Source organism: Monodon monoceros, unplaced genomic scaffold (assembly GCF_005190385.1).
Source record: "Monodon monoceros isolate NGI ecotype Baffin Bay Population unplaced genomic scaffold, NGI_Narwhal_1 Super_Scaffold_21, whole genome shotgun sequence".
Taxonomy (NCBI): Eukaryota; Metazoa; Chordata; class Mammalia; order Artiodactyla; family Monodontidae; genus Monodon; species Monodon monoceros.
In genome coordinates this window covers 137,059,424-137,072,376 of record NW_021703778.1, presented here as the reverse complement: position 1 = coordinate 137,072,376, position 12,953 = coordinate 137,059,424, and the positions used below count along the sequence as shown (strand labels likewise).

General features: G+C 39.7%; 1 protein-coding gene across 6 annotated transcripts in view; it reads right to left on the bottom strand.

The window, feature by feature from the left end:
• Positions 1-12,953, bottom strand: part of SYNE2 (spectrin repeat containing nuclear envelope protein 2) — a 332,333-nt gene that overhangs the window by 184,240 nt on the left and 135,140 nt on the right. For all 6 annotated transcript variants that reach the window (XM_029238377.1, XM_029238372.1, XM_029238375.1 and 3 more), the window contains 9 exons: positions 12,592-12,803; positions 12,355-12,445; positions 11,406-11,524; positions 10,777-10,903; positions 9,147-9,304; positions 8,175-8,322; positions 6,891-7,501; positions 3,705-3,884; positions 1,665-1,815 (listed from right to left, as the gene is read on the bottom strand). In XM_029238377.1, the coding sequence (XP_029094210.1) occupies positions 1,665-1,815; positions 3,705-3,884; positions 6,891-7,501; positions 8,175-8,322; positions 9,147-9,304; positions 10,777-10,903; positions 11,406-11,524; positions 12,355-12,445; positions 12,592-12,803 (1,797 nt within the window). The remainder of the gene's footprint in view (positions 1-1,664; positions 1,816-3,704; positions 3,885-6,890; positions 7,502-8,174; positions 8,323-9,146; positions 9,305-10,776; positions 10,904-11,405; positions 11,525-12,354; positions 12,446-12,591; positions 12,804-12,953) is intronic.

The window sequence follows — 12,953 nt, the reverse complement described above, 5'->3', positions numbered from 1 at the left end:
TAGAAAAGTAGCTATGTGAACTGGGCCACAAGGCTGAGGGGATTTTGTAAAGCTGATCGTGTTGGATACTCTGAGAACCAAAGCTCCTTAATCCATCTGGATGAGGACACGATCCTCCTAGATCCCAAGACTGCCAAACCCAGAAGCTGCCTCTGCTGGATGGAACCAGACAGGTTGCATCTAAGAGATTCCGACTGCCAGCCTGCTCCTAGCATGGTGGTCTCCCTCGATTAAATCTGATGGGAAACCAGTTAAACAGTCACATATTGTACAACTGGTGTCCAAGCAGAGCTCTTTCTGATTGGTCAGTTCCAAGAAACTGCGTCTGAGAAAGGAGGCCGCAGGCAGGGACTACTCCTCATCTGTGGCACTGATGTGACTCTGAGTGTCACTTCAGCCTCAGGGATAAGAGTTCTAGACAAAGACTAAATTGTAAGAATCTGGTCTACAGGCATACCTCAGGGACATTGCAGTTTGGGTCCAGACCATGGCAATAACGGGAGTATCGCAATAAAGCAAGTCACATGAATTTTTTGGTTTCCCAGATATATATAAAAGTTATGTTTACGTTATACTGTAGTCCATTAAGTGTGCAGTAGCATTGTGTCTTAAAAAATGTACATACCTTAATTTAAAAATACTTATTTGCTACAAACACTAATCGTCATCTGAGCCTTTAAGCAAGTCATAATCTCTGGTGGCGGAGGGTCTGAAACACTGCAAGAATTCCCCAGATGTGACACAGAGACGCAAAGGGAGAAAATGCTGTTGGAAAAACGGTACCGACAGACTTGCTCTACAAAGGGTTGCCACAAAACCTTTCAATTTGTAAAAGACACAATAAAGCAAAGTGTGATAAAGTGAGGTATGTCTGTATACAAGCCTCACTTCTGTTGCTCTCAGCCACTGGGAACTTTAATAAAATTGCTTTCTAACAACCAGGTGTATCAGGTAGATGATATTTCACAAATGCCTCTGACATTCTGACAGCACTTTAGCATAGAGTACTCATAAAACCAAGAGGAAAAGCAACTTTCTGGTGTACAGTAATACAGTGTAGTGTATCCTTTTCTAACTATTCCATTCTTCTGCCACTCTGGTTGATAACCACATAAAATCATAGAAATAATGACATCTAGTGTCCAAAAGTGTTATTCTTCTTAAACTATGAAGTCGTGATTGGCGAGGCTATGAACACAGATGGAGCAACTTGGAGATAAGCTCACACATCTTTACGAAGAAATAAAAGGGAAGAAATAAAAACATAATTTTTCCTTTATCCACTAACAACAGATGGGATTTTCCTAGTACCTTCTTTCTCTCAAGGTTGCAATGAAGTCTCAGGGGGTTTTTTTATGTGGGAAGTCAGTGCACAAACTGTTCCAAACTTTCAGAGGTAGCAGCAGGGGCAACCCCAGACTCCAAAAGAACCACACCATCAGTATCAAAACCCAAACAGATGCAACCCAGCATTAACCCGGGGACCAATCTTTTTCAAGCCCTGGGGATAAATTCAATAAATTCTTAGATACCTGGTAAAACAAAGTCACTAGTAACTTCTTCTAAACTAAGTTTCGAAAGTGACTCCATTGATAATATCCTCTCTATTGTTGGGCTTGCAAGCGAGGCCGCTATGTAAAGTTTCCTTTGGAATTTGGACTCACCTCTGCTATCCTTTTCTTCAAGTTCTCCTTTCCCATGTAGGAAGCCTGGAGGGAGATGATATTCTCTTCTTTTTGAATCAAAGTTGTCAGGACACTTTTAAAATTCTGATATTGTTTTAAGAGCTCCAAAACTCTTTCACATTGGTCAAGGCTATGAAAAAAAGTAAAACAGCTAAATTTCTGAAAATAACAAAACCATTCTTTCTCTTTGTAAGTATCCTACAATAATGACTAATAAGTTATAGAAGGATTTTTCCTCTAGACATGGTTTATAATATTGTTTTACAATTTAACCTAAGAATGATGGCATATATATTTATTTGACAAATGGATGGTATAAATAATCACTGGATTACTATTTTCACCAGGTCAATATTAAAAAGTCACCAGATATAAGCTCTGGAACGAAACAGGATTTGTAACCATAAGGAATCAGCACCTCAATTTCATCATTAACTAAAAGATAATTTGGAAAACAATGCCTCCCCAGCATTATTCTTAGAGATTGCTTCAGTGTTAATTCAATATGATTCAATTATGTCTATTTCAACTCATTCTAGATTTAGCCCTTTAAAAAAAAGTTTAGTACAGATGATGTGGCAGCTAAGACACCTGGTTTCTAGCTATGGTTGGGCACTAATTAGTCATGCGACCTTAGATAAGTTACTTGAGGCTCTTTGGACCTCAGTTCTTTCCTCTGTAAAATCGAAGGGTAGACTAGATCAAATCCACAAACAGACTTCATCTTGACTACTGTATACTCAGGTTCCAGGAGGAAGCAGGAACTCCACAGATGGAGTTCTGTGGTGAAAGGACCACTGATAGTAAAGTTAAGAGAAACCACCAAGGAGCTGAGACACCCAGAGACTAACCCTTCCAAAAATAGGTACAGCACCTGGGCTCAAGGGGAAAGAGGGAAAGTGCCCTAAGCCAAAGAGGTGTCAGTAGGAGCTGCTGGAACCACCTGCTGAAAAGGGAGGGGGTTAAGACCACCCCGACTTCTCTCTCTTCTTGGTTACTAATCTCATACTAGTACCTCCCACTTCCTAACCCAAATGGAACCCTTGGCTTGGGTGGTACAGCCTGTAGGGGTCAGCCCTCTCAACTACTCCTACCCCCAGGCAGAGAGTAAAGGGAGAAGGCAGGGATGGAGACCCTTCAGCCGAATCGCCAACCAGGACTGATAAGTAAGGGCTGCCACAGAATTAAGAAAACTCTTGAGCCTTGTCCAGGCTCTGTAGGAAAGATGGCAGTAACTGACTGGCAACATCTGGCATTTAAGTGGAGTGTGGGAGGATAATGCCCCCAACTCCCAAAGACGCCCATGTCCTAATCCCCGGATCCTGTGAATATGTTGCCTTACATAGCAAAAGGGACTTTACAGATGTGACTAAATTAAGGATCTTAAAATAGAGACATTATCCTGGATTATCTGAATGGGTGCAAGATAATCACAAGGGCCCTTATAAGAGGGAGGCACGAGGGTCAGAGTCTGAAGGAGATGTGATAACAAAAGCAGAGATGAGACAGAAAGACAGAGAGAGATTGAGATTTGAAGATGCTGCAATGCTGGCCTTAAAGATGGAAGAAGGGGACACAAGCCTAGGAATGGAGTAGGTGGCCTCTAGAAGATGGAAAAGGCAAGGAAACGGATTCTCTCCCAGAGAGTCCAGAAAGGAATGCAGTTTCATTTTAGGATTTCCAACCTCCAGACTGTAAGATAAGTTTGTGCCGATTTTAAGCCACAACATTTGTGGTCATTTATTACGGGAGCAATAGAAAACTAATATAGGTGGGGCAATAATAATTATAAATACACTATGTATTTGTCCTCCCTCTTAGACAACCTCTTAAAGTCATTTGTCTGTAATCTAGGATTCCAGGTCTTGCCCCAGACGTTGGCCCAGTGAGCTTCGAGCGTGAAACTCTTAAGTTGGCCTCTCCTTGAGGCCCACTGGAATGTGTTTTCAACATACAAATTTCAAAAAGTTAATTGTGCCACAGACAATTTTTCAGATTTGGGAGGAATTTTTTCCTTACCATTCAGTGACCGAAGCTTTTGTATTCTCCCACAAGAGTGCTGTGCCTTGGCACTGTTGACTCAGAGCTTTCTCTCTGCCGTCTTTGAATTGTGGAAGAGAATTCACCATTTCTTCCAAGTGTTTCTTCTCTTCTTCACATTCATCTAGATCCTTATCTAGTCTGAGTAACGATTTTTTCCTTGATTATGAGAGAGAAAAATTTAATGGCCAATTAGGCGATTTGATTCAACACAAATATGGGTAATTTGTGGGAGCACACTAACTTTAATTTGTCCTCATGAGGTTTATGCCTAAATCACACATTCCTATGACAGAGGTCAGGAGCTCTGCATTTCCAGAATACTAGCTGGTGTTTTAATAGAACAGACATAGAAAACCACGAGCGGTAACATTTCTCAGTGATGAACACAATTGTAAGGGGTGTGTATATGCATATGAGAGAAAAGAGAGGAAGAGTATATGTGTACATGTGTGGGGAAGACAGTATGATATGGAGAAAAGACGAGATGGCTGGTAGAACACTGCAAGCTCCTCAGGCAGGGCGGAAGGGGCAAGAAGAAAGGGAAATACAACGAAATCTTGCGTTTCTACCCTGTGTACAAAAAGCTCCTCCATACCGAAGAAGAGTCATTTGAACTAAGGGTTTTAACCTGCAAATTAATCCTGGTGGGATTAACTCTATTCACCTAGGTCTAAATTGCTTTCATCAGATACTCACTTTCTCTACTTCCTCTCTTCCAATTCTCTCTCTTTTTTTTTTTTTTTTTGCGGTACGCGGGCCTCTCACTGTTGTGGCCTCTCCCGTTGCGGAGCACAGGCTCCGGACGCGCAGGCTCAGCGGGCGGCCATGGCTCACGGGCCCAGCCACTCCGCGGCACGTGGGATCTTCCCGGACCGGGGCACGAACCCGTGTCCCCTGCATCGGCAGGCGGACTCTCAACCACTGCGCCACAAGGGAAGCCCCTCCAATTCTGTCTTGAGTCCACTCCCATAAGGCTCTCACTCCCTCCACTCCTCCAAGACTGCTCGTCAAGATCCCCAGTAACCTCCACATTGCTAATCCATGTCCCAGTCTTCATCTTCACCTTCCTTCAATAGTCGGCAGCATGTGACAAAGGTGATCACTTCTCATTGAAAGGCCTTCTCACTTGACCCCCAGGACGCTCCTGATTTTCCTCCTATGATACTGGCCACTCAGTATCTTTGACTGGTTCCCTGTCATCTCCCTGACCTCTTAACATGGAGCGCCCCAGAGTACACAGCATGGCAATCTTATCCATCTCATGGCTTTAAACAGCATTCTAAAATGTTGATGACTCTCAGATGTATACCTCACCCAGACCTCTCTCCTGACATCTGACGCCACCTGTTTTTAACAGTCTTATTGAGAGTGCTACTTGAACATCCAATAAATATTTTGAACCTATTGTGTCTAAAACTGAGCACACCTGATCTTTCATTCAATGCCTGATAAACTTGTCTTCATCATCCCAGTTAACGGTAACTCCAGTCTTTCTTTTACACCCCGTATCCAATGTGTCAACAAACCTTGTGGACTCTACTTTCAAAATACATACAGAATCTTAATATTTTTTGCCACCTCACCACTGTTCCGTGCCACCATTATTCCTCACCTGGATTATTGCTATAGGTCAAACTAGACTTCCTGAGTCTTCCCTTGACTCTTACAGTCTATTCTGAATACACCAGCCTGTTACAATGAAAACCAAATCATTTCCCTCTGCTCAGAAGCCTCCAATGACTTCCCATGTCACTCAACAAAGAACCCAAAGTCAACACATGGCCCACAGGTCCCTACAGGAGCCAAGCTCCATCCTGCCCGTGACCCCTGTGACCCCCTCCCTGCTAACCTGCTCACCTCCTTGCCTCTCCTCAAACGTGCCAGGCCCAGTCCCACACCTGCCCTTTGTACCTAGAGCCCCGAGCCTGGGAGGCTCTTCCTCCAGGTTGTCCCTTGGCTTGTCGCTCATCCCATCTGGCTCACACGTCACCTTCTCTGTAAAACTGTGCCTGCTGACCCTGTGTGAATTGTAACCACTTCCTCCTCTACTTACTCTTTCTCCATGGTCTTTATCACCATCAAACCTACTGCATATCTTCCTCGTCCCACTAGATAATAAGCTCTACCAAGGGCAAGAATTTTTGTCTGTTTTGTTAACTGCTGTATCCCCAGGACCTAAAACAGTGCCTGGCTTATTCTATTAGCAACTCAATTAAATATTAAAGCAATTTACTATCTATCAAAGTATTATTTTCATTTATAAATTAATAAGTTAATTTATTACTAATTATTTATAAATCCATAATAAATGCATTAACAATCAAATTAATAACTGAACCAGTTCCACACCTCATGAAGAACTGGAGCGCTGTTGAAATAGAAGTCTCATTGAGACGGAGGGCTCAGGGAAAGCTTAATCAGCTGAACAGCCTCAGGAGAGCATTGAGCCTGAGGGATTAGAAGTGAGCAGAAGAAGAGATGGAAAGTGGGCGAGATTTAGAAGGGGGAGGGGGGCTCACAAAAGTGACTCTTTTGCTAACTCTTGCTAACATTTTCATTTTCAGGACCTGGAGGCTGACGCTGAATGCCAGAATGACAATAGTAGCACTCCTAGAGATGGCTGCGAACCTCAGGTAACCCCAGTTCTGCTGAGTCTCCAGAATCAACACTAACCTAAATCTACCTCTTAAACTCAGTCCTCATCTAATCCTGCCGGGAGGAGGGGAGAGGACCAAATAATGAAGGAAGAAGTAGGGACGAGGCGTGGTATGTGCATCTTCCACCACTTGTTCTCTATTATCAAATGTGTAGAGTTTCCCAGGTTTTCCCCCATCAGGAGAACTCCATAATAAATAAACAGCAGCAAAGAGACTTTGAAGCAACTCATGGACGTCACACATATCTTACTGTACTCTTCCTCTGTCCATAAGAATGAAAACTTTAAAGGAAAAAATTATATAACACTTTGTAAAGGCACAATCTCAACAAAAAGAAAGCTTGTTTGAAAAAGCCTACAAAAAAGAATGCTGAATCCTGAATAGAGGGGGATGGAACAGAAGTAGAAAGACACAGGAAGCATTTGTTTCACCTAATAGATATTTGGGAAAAGGAAAAAACAGAAAATCATCATCTTGCGTGGAAACGGACGAAAACGATACCTACCGTTGTTTTACAGCTGGAACGGTCGGATCTTTCAGGCCTATTTTGCTGATTTGATTGTGTATATCTTGAATATTTTTCAGGAGTTCATTATTTTTGAAAATACAAGTCTCTAATAATTCATCTTCTTCCATGATTTCCTCCTGTCTGCCAGAGCCATGAGTCTCAGATAAGCTTCTGGACAAAGCATTCAGAAGTTTTTCACAGGAGGTGTTTTCACCCCATTCAGCATCTTTAATGCTTATACCGAGCACCTTCAAACGTTCGTCCAAATGTCTGGCCTTGTCTTTCATCTGATGAATTCTTTCCTCTTTATTTTCCACCGTCAAAGTATTTCCTGGTACCACCTGTGAACCTGAGGCTGAAAGGTCTATAAGAAGCTCACCAGTGAGTTCAGCTGCTCTCAGAGAAGCCAAAAAGTCTTCCAGAGCTTTGACGGCATCTTTACTCCTCTGGACTCTGTGGTTCATTTCTTCGAGTTGAGTTCTGTGTTTCAGGATAATATTCTGTGCTACATGCAGGTCAAGTGGGTGTAATTCCTTTAACGCAAAGTTGCCTGACTGTTCCAAATGATTACATATTTCAATCTGTCTTACTATGGAATCTTGGATATTCTACAATAAAGGTAAGAAAAGCTGTAAGACTGAGGCAGAAAAAAGAAAAATTGCACAGCAGAAACTAACCTCAAATTATGTCACTAGATTTGATCTAGAAAACTGCTTCTCAGTCTAACCAAGGCTGACAGTTTTGACAGAAGGAACATTTAATTACAAATGATCAGATGGCCCAGCTGTTTCAATATCTGATACCCTTCCTGATATTTAAATCCCAAGAAGAAAAGAGATATATAAATCTATTGATTCAATGAAAATAATTACAGGTTGAACTATTGAGACATCTGTTTATAATTTGAAAAATAAAAAAATATTTTTAAGATGAGATTTCAAATAAGTAAACTGTAGAAAATGACAATTTAAGCATCTTCGTCTAGTACAGAGAGAAAATTAGGATTTCAGTCATTGGAGAAGGCATTCATAAGCAAGCCTTCATTTTTAATTCAAAGAAAATACGTCATTATTTACTCCATGGTACCTATTGATACTTTCCAATTGGCAAGGAATTAAAGAGTTGAGAAATAAATAACAGGTCTAAATTATTGAAGATTTTTCTGCCGTGGCTTAGATTTGAAATAAATACTATGGATGTATAATAAAAAAATGCATAAACATGTATAAATCTCTGAAGAACTGTTTATTCTGTAAATACACTGTGAGAATTTATATTTACCCTCAGGTTTCGATAAATGTCATCAGCATCAGTGAGATTAAATTCTTGAATGGCCATTTCACAGAGGAGCAGGTCTGAGTCACAGAGAAGGAGCAACTCCTTCTCCACAGGTAACACAATATGCAGCGCAGTCTCCAAAGACTCCATTCTGGGTGAAAAATAAATCAGACATGAGGGGAAAGCACAGCAGAAAGGTATCTTATAAAACATTTAATATTAATGCCATTATTTAACCAAGAACAGAAAATAATTATTCAATAAAAATACATACAATGATATGTATAGATCATCACATTAAAACCCAAACCCAGTGATCCACAATGGCAAAGAATGAGCTGTTTGCTACATCCAAGTACTGGCGATAATTTAACTGATAGTGTGCTAAATGGAAAACTGTTGTAAAGCATACTAAGCCTTTCTCTCTCTTTTGAAATACAAAATACTAAATGTAATTGAACCTTGCCTTGATGACAAAGAAATTCATTATGCATACTAACTATTTTATTGTGGAAATATACTAGGATTCAAAGTCTAGGCCAATAATAAGTTGAAATGTGTGACCCTGGATAAATAACATATAGACTCTGAGCCTCAGTTTCCTCCTACATAAAATGGGGAGATGCGCTGGGGGTACACATCCTATGTAAAGGGATAACAATAGCACTCTCGTTCTAAAAATGAGGAAATCAAGGCCCAAAGAAGTTACGTGATGTGGCTAAATTCAGGCTCAAGGGGAGACAGTGGGAAGAGCACGGCCTTTGGAACTCAACAGACTTTAAGTTCCACTTAAGTCTCTGGCCAGTAGTGTGGCTTGGTTATGTGATTTAACCTCCCCCAGCAGCAGTTTCCTCATCAGCTTCTCTTATGGTTGTTGTGACAACTAAATAAAATAACATACTTAGTATAATATTAGCCTCTCTTAAAATTGAGTGCATTTAGTAAACTCATGGTTAATAGATCCCAGAATTATACCTGGTATTAAGAGTCATCTGAAGCTCTCTTTCTTTCTCCTTTAATTTATCTCTTGCCTTAACTAGAAAAGGCTTCCTAATGTCACTTTCCAGCTCTTCTAACTTCAGTGAAGTGACTTCAAACTCTTTCCAGCAAGCCTCAGTTTCATTTTTTAAGACCTGGATGAAACATGTAAATTAATTTTTCAATGAATGGGTTAATAGGCACAATTATTCTGTTCTTACAAAATGAGACATCTACAATTGTGGGCACAAACACAAAGTTTCACGTGAAAATACATTTGAAAAGATATTTTACAAGTAAACTATCCTTCAGGGAGCAATGCTATTAACTGTGCTCTCGGAAATCCACTGAATGAAATCAAGGGAATCAGCAACATGGCTTTCAAAGGAATCCAAATGCCCTTCCCTGAAGTTAGATACACAGAATACAATTCAGAAAGATACACAGAGATATAAGAACATATTCTATTAGATATTCTATTTTCTCTAGTCTTTTTTTTCTCCTCAAACTAAAATTGCAATGAACCAAAATCATTTCTATCAAATGAGAAGTGAGTAAAATTAATTTATGATCTATAGTTAAACATCTAAAATTCTAAACTATTCCAACTCCTTATCTTGGTTCTTTTTTTTAAAAAAAAGGCACTGCTATAGAATCTGAGTGCTCATCAGTAAAATTTGTTCTTCACTTTCCCCAAGGATTCGTATAGTTTTTCTAACCAACTTATTATTCAGTCACAGGAGTAAGGTCTCAAGACAGCTTCTTAATTGTGATGAAAATGTGCTACATCCACTCCTTGAACAACAGAGATTTTAACACATGAATTTTGCTTATTCAGATGGAAAACAGAGAAGAGCCATTTGGTAGAGTGTGACTCAGGAACTGGCATCATGAAAGGAAGATAACTAGAAAATATGAGAGGGCATTGTAGGAAGCACCCATGACCTTTTCTCCACCTGATGGGCTTTCTGTAAGGGTTCACTCTAATGCACATCCAAGCATATGAGGGTGTTGCACTGCAATGCACAGCTTATCTTCAAAATAAGGAAGATACTTATTTGTAGAACTTAACTACTGGTGTGCCCATCACTAGATTGTTTTTTCTGCAGCTCCTGAGTCAAATGCAGTACTCCCTCTGACGGCTCTCCACAAGATCATCCATCACGTACAGAGAAAGCTCCCTCCACGACCTCCCCCTTTCTTATTACCCAACATCAGACAGATAATTGGACAATTTGGTTAAGATGATAGATGACTGAAACAAAAATTCAGAGTTGCTGGTTTTTCACATATTGTTAATTTTGGAGCAAACCAGAAGCTGTGTTGGCTGAAATCACCTTCAAACACATCGTTTCAACCAATTCAACTGAAGCCTTCATCCCCATCCCAAACACAATCTAAACTTCTGCAAGCCACAATATATAGAATATCAAATTAGAGCATGAGCAATACATTAGCACCCCGAACAAACTCCTTCCTGGGTTTGGGTGTCTTCCTGAATCCGGTGACAGTTCTTCAGAAACATCTAGCATATGAGACCACAACAAAAATGGTGAAGTCTATACTTATGGCGGTATTATTTTCTAATAAAAGATAAAACTCCTCTAGTAATATTTTCAGTATTTACCTGTAGATCTGTCAGTTTATCCTGTAGACAAACACTACTCCTTTCCTTGTCACTAGAGAAATCAGAGATAATCCTGACAATGTTGTTTTGCAGGTGTAGTTCAAGATTGTCTCTGTGTGTATCATACCTGGAAAAAAATTAAATGCAATGTTACTTAATTTTATAAATAAGACTAAAATAATTTTTTTTAAATTACTGTCAATTGTCCACGAGGAAATCCCAGAGAATTTCTCCTTAAGTTACTGGATCACATGCAAAAATTATGACTAAAGGAAAATAAAAACTTACTTATTAAAGTATAACATTTGCACTGATGGAAGATTTTTGCTGGATTTTCTAGTTGTTTAAAAGAGTTTACCTCTCCTTAACATATACACAATACTATACATAAAATAGATAACCAGCAAGGACCTACTGTATAGCACAGAGAACTATACTCAATATTTTGTAATAATCTATAAGGGAATAGAATCTGAAAAGGGATATATACATACAAACATACATCATATATATACATATATATGTGTGTGTGTACGTGTAACTGAATCACTTTGTTGTACACCTGAAACTAACACAACATTGTAAATCAACTGTATGTCAATAAAAATAATTTTTTAAAAAGAGTTTACCTCTCTAGTAAACTATTTATAGATGCACTGTGATCCTTTTCATATTTCTCCATAATGCTTTCCTCCTGTTGAGGCTTTAACTTGGATTCCAGGCTAAAATCCTTAATCGATTCCATTGCCTAAGCAAATATGCAAAATAGTAAACATATTATATTCAATATACTTAATTGTCTGGAAAAGATAAACATTTTGTGATACAAAGGGATATCAGTGATTCTTTATACCCCAAACCAGGAGATAATACAATTTATTTAAAGTTTCTCAGCTCAGAGAAAGGTCTTTCCATAGGACAGAGGAGATTTATTAGACTGATTCTCACCTTCTAACTGGTATGTCAGCAGGATAAAGGAGTTCTCGCAGCCCCTAAGTGCTGTTTCTGCCTGTGACCACATAGCCATGGTCCAAGGCAGACAGAATCCTAGCATGCAGGAACAGACCTCTGAAAAAAAATACACCTTGTTCCTTCCCTACCCCTTCTGACAGGCAGTCTGGGCTGTGATACACAGCAAATCCCCACTCTCCTAGAATTTAAGAATTTAGAAAATCCAATTCCCAAGGAAATTAAAAGACATTATAATGAGAAAAAGACAAATGACAAATGAACTAGTTCATCTCAATGACACTGAAGCATCTATGCAGTTTAAGCTCAGCCTCTTGTGCTCTCAACAGTAACACGCAGACAGCGTGTATTCATAATGGTTCAAAATGGTCTCTTTTGGAAAGAACTGTTGGTCTCCCCAGAGGAAGATTAAGTTATGCTTGCCATAGCTTTGGTTTGTTGTATTCTAATTCTTTGAAAAGCAATCTTCCTTACATTATTTAAGTGGGAATTCTCAGCTGATGGAAACAATCAGATAATTAAATGCAACACTCAATGAGAAGTGGATTCTTGTACACCTGGCTTTTTTCATTGGGTTTACTTCTAAAATACATTATCCAAATTTAACACCTTTTCAGCTGATGGCTGACTGTCTGATTTTGCAGATGGAACCTCGCTGAGGGCGTTCCTTCCTCCATTCTCAGATGTGTCTGCAGTACCCCTAGAAAGGAATCAAAATTGTGTATTAAAATACAGGGAGAAAAACAAAGCCTAAAAGAGAATGAACAATACTCAGTGTCATTTGATTTCGAGAGAGGGTTTATCTCATTTCTCCCTGACATGCAGCTATTCTTATGAGGCACTAACTTGTTTTTCGACGTGCCTCCCACAGTGGGTTGCAGTGTCATATGAATCTCGGAAGCACATTTCCGAAGCCTTTCTATCTTCTGTTCATAATCTTTGAGCGCTCTCCTCACTTCCTGTTGACTCTTCTGTGAAGTCAGCTCTTCACACAGCTCCCGCAGGACATCCATGTGGTGATCAAGCTGGTACAGGCTGCTTTCCTCCGAAAAGCAGGCCTGATTGAGGAAATAAAGCAGGGAATGTGTTTCAAATGAGTTTACATGATTAGTCCTTGAGGATTAGAAACTAACAGATGTGTGTGACTTTAACAACACTTTCAATTGATACAGCCACTATGGAGAACGGTATGGAGGTTCCTTAAAAAA